The 15,914-nt window shown below is 40.0% G+C and overlaps 2 protein-coding genes across 4 annotated transcripts; one reads left to right on the forward strand and one right to left on the reverse strand.

The window, feature by feature from the left end:
* Nucleotides 1–1,953: 1,953 nt before the first annotated feature.
* Nucleotides 1,954–9,067, reverse strand: LOC309696253 (uncharacterized protein; the record flags this gene model as incomplete). Its single annotated transcript, XM_082517402.1, has 7 exons — nucleotides 1,954–3,002; nucleotides 3,117–3,198; nucleotides 3,292–3,375; nucleotides 3,464–3,547; nucleotides 4,719–4,880; nucleotides 5,159–5,277; nucleotides 9,036–9,067. The coding sequence occupies 7 exons, from the start codon at nucleotides 9,065–9,067 to the stop codon at nucleotides 2,111–2,113; spliced, it is 1,455 nt and encodes a 484-aa protein (XP_082373528.1). The 3' UTR covers nucleotides 1,954–2,110.
* zbtb24 (zinc finger and BTB domain containing 24) lies at nucleotides 7,585–15,910 on the forward strand. 3 transcript variants are annotated; one of them, XM_082515036.1, is made up of 8 exons: nucleotides 9,062–9,193; nucleotides 9,360–9,399; nucleotides 10,266–11,108; nucleotides 11,388–11,555; nucleotides 12,722–12,805; nucleotides 12,894–12,977; nucleotides 13,071–13,152; nucleotides 13,267–15,910. In XM_082515036.1, the coding sequence occupies exons 3-8, from the start codon at nucleotides 10,295–10,297 to the stop codon at nucleotides 14,156–14,158; spliced, it is 2,124 nt and encodes a 707-aa protein (XP_082371162.1). In that variant the 5' UTR covers nucleotides 9,062–9,193; nucleotides 9,360–9,399; nucleotides 10,266–10,294; the 3' UTR covers nucleotides 14,159–15,910. The 3 variants fall into 3 exon arrangements, with proteins under 3 accessions (XP_082371161.1, XP_082371163.1, XP_082371162.1); XM_082515035.1 differs by lacking the exons at nucleotides 9,062–9,193; nucleotides 9,360–9,399 and adding an exon at nucleotides 7,585–8,524; XM_082515037.1 differs by lacking the exons at nucleotides 9,062–9,193; nucleotides 9,360–9,399 and adding an exon at nucleotides 8,532–8,804.
* Nucleotides 15,911–15,914: the final 4 nt, after the last annotated feature.

Here is a 15,914-nt window from a genome sequence, read left to right on the forward strand (position 1 = left end):
CAATCTGGATCTGTTTCGTCAGACGGGTATAGCAGGGTGCCCAGTTTTATCTCTTAGATGTTCAGCTTGAATCCGCCTTTGTTTCTCTTTCAGGATCTGTGTCGCCTGCGCCTCCCGATAGCCGAGGCTTTGTTCCCAGATCTGTGAGGTGCAGCAATCAGTCACACACACAAACTTGATTAGCAGATTAGCTTGCTGTAGGCTTGCCTGTAGTGTTTTATAGCTCTGTGTGAACTGAATGTTATCTATTCCATTCCCAAAGCTGTGACATGCATGTCTTCCCTTTAACCTACAGCACAGCATCTTGATGTTGCCCCTCTCCATATTTCAGTAACTTTTTAAATATTCAAAATAAATACTTTCAAAGCTCTTAACAAAACCCTTATCACTGATATTTTACTTTCTGGATATTTCTATAATTTGCCTTTATTTTTATCCGTACTTAACTTTTGTCAATTAATAGCATTACATCGTGTCTACTTAAGGTTTCTAATACTCATATTAGATATATACCAATTTGAGCTTATTGCAAATTTATCAAAGGAATCATGTCAAAGTTCATTTTTCAGTTGTAGAATGAGTTTGGTCACATCTTATGAAATAAAACCAAATGATGACGTTTTTAAGTGGGCAAAAACAAAACCTGTTTTGTCATAAGCTCTAAAAAAATCATTAAAATAATAACTGTTTAGCATCTGTTGCATAGTAACTGTCTTCTGTTCAGACTGTACATAAAAGGTGGAGATAGCCATGTTTAACCATTTGATTGTGAACAAACCTTTTAAAGACTCGAATTGAGCGTTTTGGAAGTGAGGATCTTGGAACCAGCCATACCTGCAAAAGCTACCCGCTTTATTATCACCAATTTTACAGTAATTAATAAAATGATTAAATACCAATAAATACAAATTCAGGTTTAAGACACTTTTCACTTTTCAAACCTGGAAACTGAAAAATATCACATTTGTTTGTTTGGGAGTTCCTCCATTATGGCTCCTGATATTCCTGCCTTTCGTGTCATGGACTGAGATCTAAGTGCTGCATCCAGCTGATGTCCTCAAAGGCCTCAAGGGTTTTCACACATGGCCACTAACAACATGTCATTAACTTCAGCATCATTTTGGGTGTTTGACAGTCATGCTGATGATGTAGGATCAACTGTCGCTGTATTCCCCAGCTGGATGATAAAAGGCTCTTTGTGACTGCTTTTGGCGAGTAAGATAGTGCTGCATTCGAATGGAAGTGACAGATTTGTCTACAGACACATGCCAGTAAAAGTGGCGCCCTTTGACACATGATTGCTGCAGCACTGAAGCAAACTTCTACTTTGAAGTCGAACCTTCTCCTTTTCTGGTTTGTGTCCGACTTTATCATGATGTACTATCAGTTGGCCAGTAGCTGGCAAGTATTTGCCATCAGACATGAAAAACTCCAGGTAACCATGGCAATCTGCTTGCAACCAAAGCAATAACCAGAAGGTTTTTGGTTCAACACCTTTGTGTCTGGGGGCTCTTTGGATCACTCATATCAATCTCAGACACCTGTCGTAATTAGTTAACCAGGTGAGCCCAATTAAAGGAAAACTATACTTAACTCATTCACTGCCAGCCATTGGCAGTGAATGAGTTAAACCCATTGACTCATGCACTGCAATTGACGGCTATAGACGTCAATGGCAGTGAATGAGTTAAGACAGATGTTCCACATTATTAATCATGCCACAGTTTTTAAGCAATATGGCAAAGAACAAGGATCTGCTGCAGAAAAGTGTCAAACAGTGCAATACCTTGGGCAAGGTATGAAAGATATTAGATATTTAACACACAAAGTGTGATCATTGTGCTGCGCAGAAATTTGTGGCACAGATAAAGGCATGAGGAAGGTATCTGCCAGACAAATTCATCAGATTACAGTGGTGTAGTGTGTGGAAGGAAACACAGCAGTATAAAAAGGTATGCTTATATATTTTTTTATATAAAAAATTCATTAAAGAAAATACAAACTTCATCTTTTAATACTGCTACCTTTGACTATGGTCAGTTTTGTCTGTATATAGTTGATCTCCACAGTAGCACCATCAGATTTAAGTTCCCGGTGGTCCAGATCACTCTCAGCTCTCCTGTGGCAGTCCGGTGGTGTACAGGTAGGACACAGTTCCTGATTGGATCTGAAATGTCTGTCCTTGGATGTGATGGTTGGAGATCTGCTCGCTAGTCTGACTGATGGAGATCGGTTGGCTGCTCTGGCTGCTGACGTGAATAGCCCGGCCTTGTTGTTGTTCCCTGCTCACCTGCCCCTCCAAGGGCTCCTGAACAACAGGCAGCTGCTGGATTGGCTGACGCATCACCTGCAGCTGTTGAATGGGACGCTGTGTTATTTGAAAGGGCTGCGCAGGACCGTGATGGGCCTGCAGCTGCTCCATAGCCTCTTTACTCAAAGTGATAACATGCATCTGCTCAGCCTGGTGCATCATCTGACCCTGCAGCATACTTATAGTGTGGATCTGAGAGGTCTGATCCACCACATCACCCTGAGTGACCAACGCCACATTGTGCACGTGCCCTGATGGCCGGGCGAGGAGGGTGAGTTTAGAGGGGGCTGACTGAGCCATCTCTCCCTCTGTGCTGATGAGGCTGATCTCGTGGTCCTGACCCGGGATAAAGTTAATGTGGTCCACATCCTCTGTCACCACCACCTGGAGCTCTTGTTCAGAGGTGGCAGGCAGCTGGTACTGCTGCAGGTGAAGGATATTTTGCACCTCTTCCTGCGGGGCTCCAGAGCCATCTTTTGCTGCAGTATCCGATGAGGCCTCTCCACCCGCAGCTCTCTCCTTGTTGTGGGATTTGGTGTGTGTTTTCAGATTGTCCAGGCGTGTAAAAGAAAGGCTGCAGAAAGAGCAGGTGAAGGGTTTCTTCCCCGAGTGGGAGGCAACATGTCGTCGTCTTGCACTGGGGTCTGAAAAGGACTTCTTGCAGATGCTGCAGTTATAAGGCTTCTCACCTCTGCAAAACCAGATATTGAGGCAGTTATGACCATGTCTCCTCCTGGGTCGTATATTATACAGCAGGGAGCAAAAACTGTTAAAAGTGGAGTGAAAATCAAATATAACAGCTGACCTGTGGATTCTGATGTGAGTCTGCAGTGTGCTCTTGGCTGTGAAACATTTTCCACAGATTTCACAAGTGAAAGGCTTCTCACCTGTGTAAACGTTAACACCATCAGCTGCTGCAGCACACGCTTCCATAAAGCAGATATCAATAGCAAAAGAATGACTTGGAGAGCTGATCTTACCTGTATGAGTTCTCACGTGCTTTTTCAGTTGAGCTGCATCCATAAACTTGTGATGACACTGAGCACATTCTGGCAATGATTTCCCTTTATTTAAAAATAAAGATTCAATAATTTTACCTTCAGATTGATTGAATACACTGACCAGATCTCTGGCAGTTTCCCCATGACTTACCTGTGTGAACTCTGTAATGGCTTTTAAGTTGCCTTTTCTGAGTGAAGGTCTTTCCACATTTATCACAGTCAAAGGATTTCTCTTCTAAAGAAGCAAATAAAACAGAGCTCATGAGAGATCAACATCGCAATATGCTAGAGCACTTCGGCTTTAGTGCCATTAAGAGAAGGAAGTCATCTCTACAGCCAATATCCATCCAAAACTAGGCAACTCACACCAAATTAAGCTAGGTAAATCAAAAGCACAGGCAAGACACAAAATGTGGGCATTTGATTTTTGGGCACATTTAAAAGAGTTGTAATAGGTAGTAAACTGAAAATCCTTCCGGTTTTCCTAGCCAGAGAAACAAAACACCTTAATTCTTCTTAGAGCATCTTTTTACCCCTTAGTTGTAAAAAGCTTTTCCCCTAAATTGCTTCATTTATGTTAAAGAAGGCATGTATTTACTGGGCCCAAGTGTATCTAATAGAAGTAAAATGTAGTATTTCATTATATTATAATAACACATGAGACTTTTGCATACAGCACAGTTATTGCCACTGTGCATTTTTAGGGGCTAAATATGTTAGCTGTGTTGCTTTGCAATGAAGACAACTGTACAGCACCGTTTGCATAAGATTTGTTCCTGGTTTACATCCCTTGCACTGAATCGAAAGTGGATAACTGGAAATGGATAACTATCCATTTCTAGGAATCAAGTCCAGACACTGGAATGTGGTTTGATGGTCTGTTATCTGTTCTATATCTGCTTGTTCGTGTAGTGTTAATCTTTTGGGCTACATCCAGGACTTCAATCTGCACAATGCAGTGAACAGCTCGTCAGACGGTGCTTTAAGGAGTGCCTGATTTGCTTTGGCTTTGCATTCTATTGGTGAAACATAGCCTTTCAGTACCGGCTGAATGTGTTCATTTCTTTTTACCTTACAATATAAAGCGCCTTGAGGCGTTATATAGATAAAGTTTAAATGAAGTAGCCAATCAGAAGAAAAAGCTGGTGAGGAGGGTCGTATGCCATCCTGAAAGCTACTCTGTTCGAATTTTAAAAAAAAAAAAATACAGCTGAAACTAAGAATAGTAGGTCTGATGTAATCACTGCAACAACTAACACTTTCTACATTTCTCAAATCAGACTGTAGATCAACTTTGTTGGAAAGATCACTTTCAGGAAATTATGAGGATTCCTGGAAATTACTTGTAAACAAAGTTACTACTTATCAAACATGAGAAACTGAGAAGTCAGTTCATTGGGTCCTACCTTCATGGAGGTTCATGTGCTCTTGCAGGGAGTGTTTGGTGGAAAGCGCTTTGGAGCAGCAAACAAATGGCTTTTCTCCAGTGTGCATGCGCTGGTGAGCCAGCAGAGTGTGCTTCTGGGTAAAACTCTTCCCGCACACCATGCAGTGGAAAGGCTTCTCACCTGGAGTTAAAGAAAGTAGTTGTACTTTTACAGGTGCGGATGTGATTAGTGACTGCTAAACTCTCGTCAGTCGTAGTCATCTGTACTTTCTATGCGTTTCTATTTTTCTTTTCTTTTCTTTTTTTCAGCACAACATTTGAAAAGTTAAAACATTTATTTTTATTACAGTTGAGGGAATGAAGTCCTTTTTTTAAACTATGTCCAAAAACTCTAGAAAAAAAGGCCAAATTTGTATTAAACCTCCATTCTGACCTCTCTTTAAATCAGAGTGTAATTACCTGTATGAGTGCGCTGGTGAATCTTTAAAAACAGGTGGCTTTTGAAGACTTTTCCACAGTCCTCACGATGTGAGGACTGTGGAAAAATCCTCACGTTTATATTTATATTTATAAAAATCCTCACGTTTATATTTTAAGTCTGTGGAAAGATGTCATTCTAAATAAAGAAATTACAAAACAGCTTGCAAACCAACCATGACATCTTTCCACAGACTTAAAATATAAACGTACTATCAATTACAACCTAGTGGCAATTTCAGCTTCCTTTTACATCATCTTTATGATTCAATTCTGTCATAATCAATTGAGTCTGATTTTGCTTTTCAAAATGAAAACCCAATATGTGTTGAAACAGCAATTTTCATTTTTAAAACATTCTGAAATAATTGAAAGAGTATATCACATATGGACAAATTCGACGGGCCATTAATTTGAAAGGCGAAATCAGACCAACATGAAATTTACATGGTTTTACTGTCGGGTTGGATACTGTTGATCTAAAGTGGAATTACCCTGTGGAAACTGAAATCTTCCTTTTTAGAGCATTCTGAAATCACTGAAAGTTAGGTAAATTATGGGCATTTTCAACAGGCCATTATTTTGGAAGGCATAATCAGAATGACTTGAAATTGATACCCACCTCACACCCTGGAGGACGGGGCTGTGGCCCCCCCACACTCCCTAGCAGATCATTACATGGAGAAACCTTTGGAATGCAAGCATGCTGATCCACACAGGTATGCACACATGGGTATTCACAGACGCGGACTAAAGCTTTCTTGGCTGCTGCCTCAAAGCACACTGTGCGCTGTCTATCTTGCGTGCTGCACAATATCGTTTATTACTTAGTAAATACTGATATCTATGACTAGCTAGTTTATTGTGATGGTGCTTTGTTTTCTCTATTATTATGTTGCTCTTTGTTGTTTGCTGTCTCCTCTGTTTGTTTGTTTGTTTTTTCTCCATACAGGTGACCCAGGAGTTTTTTTTTTTTTTTTTTTTTTTTGTCTCTCTTCCCCCCCCCTTCTCACCGTCTCTTCTCCCCTTTGGTTTTCTTTCTCTCTCTCCCCCTCTCTCTCTCATTCATTCCCCCTGTCCTATACACACACACACACACACACACACACACACACACCCTGTCCTATTTATTAAAAAAAAAAAAAAAAAAAAAAAAGACAAAGGATGAACTGAAGCTCTGCCATCACGTAATGTCGCATACTGCTGTTTCTGATGTCATTTAAAAAAAAAAAAAAAAAAAAGAAAAAAAAAAAAGAAATTGATATGGTAACATCGTGAGGTTGTATACTGTTGACCTAAAGTGAAATTATCCTGTGGAAACAGCAATTTTCACTTTTAGAGCATTTTGAAATCTTTAAAAGAGTAGGTCGTATCTTGGCAATTTGAAAAGTCTTTTATTTTGGAAGGCATAATCAGAATGACTTGATATTAATATGGTATCACTGTGGGGCTGTATACTGTTGATCTGGAGTGGAATTATCCTGTGGAAACAGGAAATTTCCATTTTAGAGCATTTTGAAATCACTGAAAGTTAGGTCAATTGTGGACAATTTGAAAAGGCTTTTACTTTGGAAGGCATAATCAGAATGACTTGATATTAATATGGTATCACTGTGGGGCTGTATACTGTTGATCTAAAGTGGAATTACCCTGTGGAAACAGGAAATTTCCATTTTAGAGCATTTTGAAATCACTGAAAGTTAGGTCAATTATGGACAATTTGAAAAGGCTTTTATTTTTGAGAGCAAAATCAGAATGACTTGATATTGATATGGTATCACTGTGGGGCTGTATACTGTTGATCTAAGGTGGAATTACCCTGTGGAAACAGGAATTTTCCATTTTAGAGCATTTTGAAATTGTTCCAGGATCAAGTCAGATATGGGCATTTTGAAAATGCTTTTATTTTTGAAAGCAAAATCAGAATGACTTGATATTGATGTGGTAACATCGTGAGGTTGTATACTGTTGACCTAAAGTGAAATTATCCTGTGGAAACAGCAATTTTCACTTTTAGAGCATTTTGAAATCTTTAAAAGAGTAGGTCGTATCTTGGCAATTTGAAAAGTCTTTTATTTTGGAAGGCATAATCAGAATGACTTGATATTGATATGGTAACATCGTGAGGTTGTATACTGTTGACCTAAAGTGAAATTATCCTGTGGAAACAGCAAAATTCTGTTTAAGAACATTTTGAAATCGTCAAAAAAGTAGGCCGTATATGCTCAATTTGAAAGGGCATTTATTTTGGAAGGCATAATCAGAATGACTTGATATTGATATGGTATCACTGTGGGGCTGTATACTGTTGATCTAAGGTGGAATTACCCTGTGGAAACAGGAAATTTCCATTTTAAAACATTTTGAAATCACTGAAAGTTAGGTCAATTATGGACAATTTAAAAAGGCTTTTATTTTGGAAGGCATAATCAGAATGACTTGATATTGATATGGTATCACTGTGGGGCTGTATACTGTTGATCTAAGGTGGAATTACCCTGTGGAAACAAGAATTTTTCATTTTAGAGCATTTTGAATCGTTAGAAGATTAAGTCAATTATGGACAATTTCAAAGGGCCATTACTATGAAAGGCAAAATCAGACTGACTTGATATTGATATGGTATCACTGTAAAAAGACTGTGGTTGGAAAGTGTTGATATAAAGTTCAAATAGTATTTGGAAATACGACTTTTGCTTTTAAGAGCATTATTAAGTCATTGAAAGAGTAGTTCAAAAATGAAGATTCACAGGGCTTTTACTTTGAAATCCAAAATAAGATGGCCTTGATAGTGACAGGGCACAATTAGGGTACAAGGCTGTGTCATATAGATCTAACATTAGAGTTTGTAAAAAAAAAAAAAAAAAAGCCTAAGTTATATGTTATTATGTTCTTAACATATCTGTTAATTCACTCGAAGTTGGCTTTTATTTTGAAATCCGGTTTCCACATCCATTCCCGTAATACTTTGAATACACAGGGAACGTAAAACAAACTGGAGGCTGGCTTGACTGCAAGTCTCGAATTGGAGGCTGGCTTGACACCAGTCAACAGGTGCTGTGTGTTTCTGTTTTTCTCTCGGGAACGTGCACTTCCTGAATCAAATTTCATTAGCTATGATAGTTTTAGTTATTTTAAAAGTCCCACTGAGTTATTAAAATAAAATAATTTCCCATAATGCCACCTATTTAACAATTTAAACAAACCTTTATTAACCTAGAAGAAAGGGTTGATCGACGGGGAAAAGTGCGACCCCCAGGGGTCGGCGGCTCGGCGTGGATCTCGTCAGAACCTCACATCTCGCGATAGGTGGCTCATATCACGCTCTGGTCCGTCCAGCGAGCGAAGGTAAGGTCCTAAAAGCTGACTACTTCAAATTAAACCGCAGTTTATACGTCCAAGTCCTGTCACCAGACCGAAAATTATTAGTTAACTTCTTTTGAAAGCTTTATTTCGGTCGCATTCTTCGCCATTTCTGCTTCTCGTGCCCCCCCTTTCAAGACAGCGGCGGTGCATCGTTTGCTTTGAGACAATTAGCTTGCTTGCTAACATCCATTCGTCTGTAAACATTATTTAAGCTGAATGTCAGTGAACTCTGCATGAACGTGATGAACAGTGCAAAATATCTGTAAGTTAATATATGAGGTGAATGTAAATACCAGTATGGGTTCAATTTTGATTTTGAAAACATGAGGATAAACTAAACAACGACCAACATTATAGACAGTTTATTATACTTCTATTATTTATTTTATTGTAATATGAAGAATATTTTTGTTAGTTTAGACTGGTCACTACAGATTAATCAGCTCTGTAATACAAATTCATTCTAGATCTATAATACCAAATGTATGCTTACACGACAGACTCGTATTTGGACAGTCCAACCATGTCTGGTGTCCTAAATGTGACAAATTCCTGAAAAACTGTTGTTAGTAATATTTGTCCTACATTTTTACAGACTGAACATTTACTAATGGATAAACGGATCATGTAGATTCCTCTGGTCATGTATGAGTAAGTAGTAATAGCAGTGGTAATATGAAAAAGATCATATATTTATGTAGCCTGGGAAATGGTTAGCCACACAGGACACAATTACTGGGGTTCTTAATGTGCAGTTTTATTGTCAATGACGACTGAATAAACCAAAGGTCCTTTGACCTTTACTTTTGTCAAACAGCGGCCATATGGACTTGTACTGAACATCTACAGCACGAGAGGTAACGTGGCAAAGTAACAGAATAACCGATTAAACAAAGATGCGCCAATACAATACGAGGAATAAAAGAAATGAAATACAAAACACAAAAATACGGCAGTGGCCTCTGTCTGTGCAGAACAAAATACAAAGAACTAAATCACACAAGGCTCCTTTAAAAAAATGTGGAAGTGTTACATACATGTTTATAAACACTTACATTCCACAGAAATCTCAGCTCACTTGCAATACTGGAGCACACAGACAATCTCGCAACTTATCCCTTGCATGGAGAAAATGGCCACTCCACGCTGCACATACAGGTCCTTTGCATCATACATTTAAGAAATACATCATCTTGTTAAAATACTGACGTTTTGCCACTGCACTACAATTATAACAATATGTTTCAATGAGTTATGTGCATATTTAACAATTCCTTACCAATAATTTAACTCCTTCACAACATTCCCGTTCCACATCCACAACAAAAAGAAAAGTAAACAGGAAGTCCCAAGATGCATTTCTTGTTAAGTTTTTTTTGGAAAACTGCAGTTAACCCTTAAGCCTATAGCACAAGCAATACCATTAAATTACCCAATAACATTCTTGTTATTTTTTTTGAACCTTAAATGGATATTTGGTTAACTGAAATGGAAAATATTATCAATTTACCACTCGGCTACATTTAAAAAACGCACTGAACCTCTGATATAAGCCAAACATATATACTGCTGAGGTCAGAAGTTTACATATATTCGTATCATAATGGGCATAAATGTCTTCTTTAAAAGCCCAAAATCACATGACCTTCATGCCCATGATGAATTCATATAAACTTTTAAACTAACTGTACACTCATTTTGTTTTCATATGTTTTCATTTAAGGGACAGATGTGGTTGTTTTTGCGGCAAAGATGTCTCAAAAATCAACCAGTCCACCTTCATCGCTTATGGCTCACCTTCATTCAGAGTCACATAAACAGAGCATCCTGAACAAATTCAACAAGCTCAGGAAAAGTGACCTGCTGTGTGACATTACTCTTGTCGTGGAGGATGTGCAGTTCAAGGCCCACAAAGCCCTGCTGGCAGCAAGCAGTGAGTACTTCTCCGTCATGTTCACAGCAGAAGATCAGATCCATCGGTCCACCCACCGGCTGGACGGTATGGCACCAAACATGTTTGCAGCAGTGCTGGAGTTCATCTACAGCGCCCAGGTGTCTGTGGAGGAGAGCGCCACAGAGCAGCTCCTGGCCACAGCTCATCGAATGGAAGTCGGTGACCTTGTCAAAGTGCTCACTGACCTAACTCGCTCTGCAGCAGGGGTCAAATGCAATGATGCTCAAGCAAACAAAGCTGAAGATGCAGAGCTGGTGAAGCGCAAAAGAGGGCGGCCGAGGAAAGATGTAGGTGCACCTGTGACAGAGCTGGTGGGGAGAAGAGAACCATGTGAGAGTTCAGAGGACCGACAGGCAGAAGATAATCCAAAAACTGAGTCTCAGCCTAGAAATGAGGACCCCGAAGAACACCAAAGCCGGCAGAGCAAACGCAAAATCAACCCACCGGTAAAATATAAGGGCTACAAAGTGGGCAATAACACAGCAGGACACAAGGAGCCTGGGAAGAGGGGCAGGAAAAGGAAATACCCTGACACTGAGGCACGATGTGAGGACTGTGGAAAAGTCTTCAAAAGCCACCTGTTTTTAAAGATTCACCAGCGCACTCATACAGGTAATTACACTCTGATTTAAAGAGAGGTCAGAATGGAGGTTTAATACAAATTTGGCCTTTTTTTTCTAGAGTTTTTGGACATAGTTTAAAAAAAGGACTTCATTCCCTCAACTGTAATAAAAATAAATGTTTTAACTTTTCAAATGTTGTGCTGAAAAAAAGAAAAGAAAAGAAAAATAGAAACGCATAGAAAGTACAGATGACTACGACTGACGAGAGTTTAGCAGTCACTAATCACATCCGCACCTGTAAAAGTACAACTACTTTCTTTAACTCCAGGTGAGAAGCCTTTCCACTGCATGGTGTGCGGGAAGAGTTTTACCCAGAAGCACACTCTGCTGGCTCACCAGCGCATGCACACTGGAGAAAAGCCATTTGTTTGTACCGTCTGCTCCAAAGCGCTTTCCACCAAACACTCCCTGCAAGAGCACATGAACCTCCATGAAGGTAGGACCCAATGAACTGACTTCTCAGTTTCTCATGTTTGATAAGTAGTAACTTTGTTTACAAGTAATTTCCAGGAATCCTCATAATTTCCTGAAAGTGATCTTTCCAACAAAGTTGATCTACAGTCTGATTTGAGAAATGTAGAAAGTGTTAGTTGTTGCAGTGATTACATCAGACCTACTATTCTTAGTTTCAGCTGTATTTTTTTTTTTTTTAAATTCGAACAGAGTAGCTTTCAGGATGGCATACGACCCTCCTCACCAGCTTTTTCTTCTGATTGGCTACTTCATTTAAACTTTATCTATATAATGCCTCAAGGCGCTTTATATTGTAAGGTAAAAAGAAATGAACACATTCAGCCGGTACTGAAAGGCTATGTTTCACCAATAGAATGCAAAGCCAAAGCAAATCAGGCACTCCTTAAAGCACCGTCTGACGAGCTGTTCACTGCATTGTGCAGATTGAAGTCCTGGATGTAGCCCAAAAGATTAACACTACACGAACAAGCAGATATAGAACAGATAACAGACCATCAAACCACATTCCAGTGTCTGGACTTGATTCCTAGAAATGGATAGTTATCCATTTCCAGTTATCCACTTTCGATTCAGTGCAAGGGATGTAAACCAGGAACAAATCTTATGCAAACGGTGCTGTACAGTTGTCTTCATTGCAAAGCAACACAGCTAACATATTTAGCCCCTAAAAATGCACAGTGGCAATAACTGTGCTGTATGCAAAAGTCTCATGTGTTATTATAATGAAATACTACATTTTACTTCTATTAGATACACTTGGGCCCAGTAAATACATGCCTTCTTTAACATAAATGAAGCAATGTAGGGGAAAAGCTTTTTACAACTAAGGGGTAAAAAGATGCTCTAAGAAGAATTAAGGTGTTTTGTTTCTCTGGCTAGGAAAACCGGAAGGATTTTCAGTTTACTACCTATTACAACTCTTTTAAATGTGCCCAAAAATCAAATGCCCACATTTTGTGTCTTGCCTGTGCTTTTGATTTACCTAGCTTAATTTGGTGTGAGTTGCCTAGTTTTGGATGGATATTGGCTGTAGAGATGACTTCCTTCTCTTAATGGCACTAAAGCCGAAGTGCTCTAGCATATTGCGATGTTGATCTCTCATGAGCTCTGTTTTATTTGCTTCTTTAGAAGAGAAATCCTTTGACTGTGATAAATGTGGAAAGACCTTCACTCAGAAAAGGCAACTTAAAAGCCATTACAGAGTTCACACAGGTAAGTCATGGGGAAACTGCCAGAGATCTGGTCAGTGTATTCAATCAATCTGAAGGTAAAATTATTGAATCTTTATTTTTAAATAAAGGGAAATCATTGCCAGAATGTGCTCAGTGTCATCACAAGTTTATGGATGCAGCTCAACTGAAAAAGCACGTAAGAACTCATACAGGTAAGATCAGCTCTCCAAGTCATTCTTTTGCTATTGATATCTGCTTTATGGAAGCGTGTGCTGCAGCAGCTGATGGTGTTAACGTTTACACAGGTGAGAAGCCTTTCACTTGTGAAATCTGTGGAAAATGTTTCACAGCCAAGAGCACACTGCAGACTCACATCAGAATCCACAGGTCAGCTGTTATATTTGATTTTCACTCCACTTTTAACAGTTTTTGCTCCCTGCTGTATAATATACGACCCAGGAGGAGACATGGTCATAACTGCCTCAATATCTGGTTTTGCAGAGGTGAGAAGCCTTATAACTGCAGCATCTGCAAGAAGTCCTTTTCAGACCCCAGTGCAAGACGACGACATGTTGCCTCCCACTCGGGGAAGAAACCCTTCACCTGCTCTTCCTGCAGCCTTTCTTTTACACGCCTGGACAATCTGAAAACACACACCAAATCCCACAACAAGGAGAGAGCTGCGGGTGGAGAGGCCTCATCGGATACTGCAGCAAAAGATGGCTCTGGAGCCCCGCAGGAAGAGGTGCAAAATATCCTTCACCTGCAGCAGTACCAGCTGCCTGCCACCTCTGAACAAGAGCTCCAGGTGGTGGTGACAGAGGATGTGGACCACATTAACTTTATCCCGGGTCAGGACCACGAGATCAGCCTCATCAGCACAGAGGGAGAGATGGCTCAGTCAGCCCCCTCTAAACTCACCCTCCTCGCCCGGCCATCAGGGCACGTGCACAATGTGGCGTTGGTCACTCAGGGTGATGTGGTGGATCAGACCTCTCAGATCCACACTATAAGTATGCTGCAGGGTCAGATGATGCACCAGGCTGAGCAGATGCATGTTATCACTTTGAGTAAAGAGGCTATGGAGCAGCTGCAGGCCCATCACGGTCCTGCGCAGCCCTTTCAAATAACACAGCGTCCCATTCAACAGCTGCAGGTGATGCGTCAGCCAATCCAGCAGCTGCCTGTTGTTCAGGAGCCCTTGGAGGGGCAGGTGAGCAGGGAACAACAACAAGGCCGGGCTATTCACGTCAGCAGCCAGAGCAGCCAACCGATCTCCATCAGTCAGACTAGCGAGCAGATCTCCAACCATCACATCCAAGGACAGACATTTCAGATCCAATCAGGAACTGTGTCCTACCTGTACACCACCGGACTGCCACAGGAGAGCTGAGAGTGATCTGGACCACCGGGAACTTAAATCTGATGGTGCTACTGTGGAGATCAACTATATACAGACAAAACTGACCATAGTCAAAGGCACAATGATCACACTTTGTGTGTTAAATATCTAATATCTTTCATACCTTGCCCAAGGTATTGCACTGTTTGACACTTTTCTGCAGCAGATCCTTGTTCTTTGCCATATTGCTTAAAAACTGTGGCATGATTAATAATGTGGAACATCTGTCTTAACTCATTCACTGCCATTGACGTCTATAGCCGTCAATTGCAGTGCATGAGTCAATGGGTTTAACTCATTCACTGCCAATGGCTGGCAGTGAATGAGTTAAGTATAGTTTTCCTTTAATTGGGCTCACCTGGTTAACTAATTACGACAGGTGTCTGAGATTGATATGAGTGATCCAAAGAGCCCCCAGACACAAAGGTGTTGAACCAAAAACCTTCTGGTTATTGCTTTGGTTGCAAGCAGATTGCCATGGTTACCTGGAGTTTTTCATGTCTGATGGCAAATACTTGCCAGCTACTGGCCAACTGATAGTACATCATGATAAAGTCGGACACAAACCAGAAAAGGAGAAGGTTCGACTTCAAAGTAGAAGTTTGCTTCAGTGCTGCAGCAATCATGTGTCAAAGGGCGCCACTTTTACTGGCATGTGTCTGTAGACAAATCTGTCACTTCCATTCGAATGCAGCACTATCTTACTCGCCAAAAGCAGTCACAAAGAGCCTTTTATCATCCAGCTGGGGAATACAGCGACAGTTGATCCTACATCATCAGCATGACTGTCAAACACCCAAAATGATGCTGAAGTTAATGACATGTTGTTAGTGGCCATGTGTGAAAACCCTTGAGGCCTTTGAGGACATCAGCTGGATGCAGCACTTAGATCTCAGTCCATGACACGAAAGGCAGGAATATCAGGAGCCATAATGGAGGAACTCCCAAACAAACAAATGTGATATTTTTCAGTTTCCAGGTTTGAAAAGTGAAAAGTGTCTTAAACCTGAATTTGTATTTATTGGTATTTAATCATTTTATTAATTACTGTAAAATTGGTGATAATAAAGCGGGTAGCTTTTGCAGGTATGGCTGGTTCCAAGATCCTCACTTCCAAAACGCTCAATTCGAGTCTTTAAAAGGTTTGTTCACAATCAAATGGTTGATATAAACATGGCTATCTCCACCTTTTATGTACAGTCTGAACAGAAGACAGTTACTATGCAACAGATGCTAAACAGTTATTATTTTAATGATTTTTTTAGAGCTTATGACAAAACAGGTTTTGTTTTTGCCCACTTAAAAACGTCATCATTTGGTTTTATTTCATAAGATGTGACCAAACTCATTCTACAACTGAAAAATGAACTTTGACATGATTCCTTTGATAAATTTGCAATAAGCTCAAATTGGTATATATCTAATATGAGTATTAGAAACCTTAAGTAGACACGATGTAATGCTATTAATTGACAAAAGTTAAGTACGGATAAAAATAAAGGCAAATTATAGAAATATCCAGAAAGTAAAATATCAGTGATAAGGGTTTTGTTAAGAGCTTTGAAAGTATTTATTTTGAATATTTAAAAAGTTACTGAAATATGGAGAGGGGCAACATCAAGATGCTGTGCTGTAGGTTAAAGGGAAGACATGCATGTCACAGCTTTGGGAATGGAATAGATAACATTCAGTTCACACAGAGCTATAAAACACTACAGGCAAGCCTACAGCAAGCTAATCTGCTAAT

This window comes from Aulonocara stuartgranti (assembly GCF_965226115.1).
Source record: "Aulonocara stuartgranti genome assembly, chromosome: 19".
In the NCBI taxonomy this organism is placed as follows: Eukaryota; Metazoa; Chordata; class Actinopteri; order Cichliformes; family Cichlidae; genus Aulonocara; species Aulonocara stuartgranti.

Bases quoted from the DNA above. Each gene is read 5' to 3' on its own strand.
- zbtb24 (XM_082515035.1), top strand. From the start codon at position 10,295: ATGTCTCAAAAATCAACCAGTCCACCTTCATCGCTTATGGCTCACCTT. The intron at 11,556-12,721 runs GTAGGACCCAAT...TTGCTTCTTTAG, and splicing joins GCACATGAACCTCCATGAAG to AAGAGAAATCCTTTGACTGT. The intron at 12,806-12,893 runs GTAAGTCATGGG...TTTTAAATAAAG, and splicing joins CCATTACAGAGTTCACACAG to GGAAATCATTGCCAGAATGT.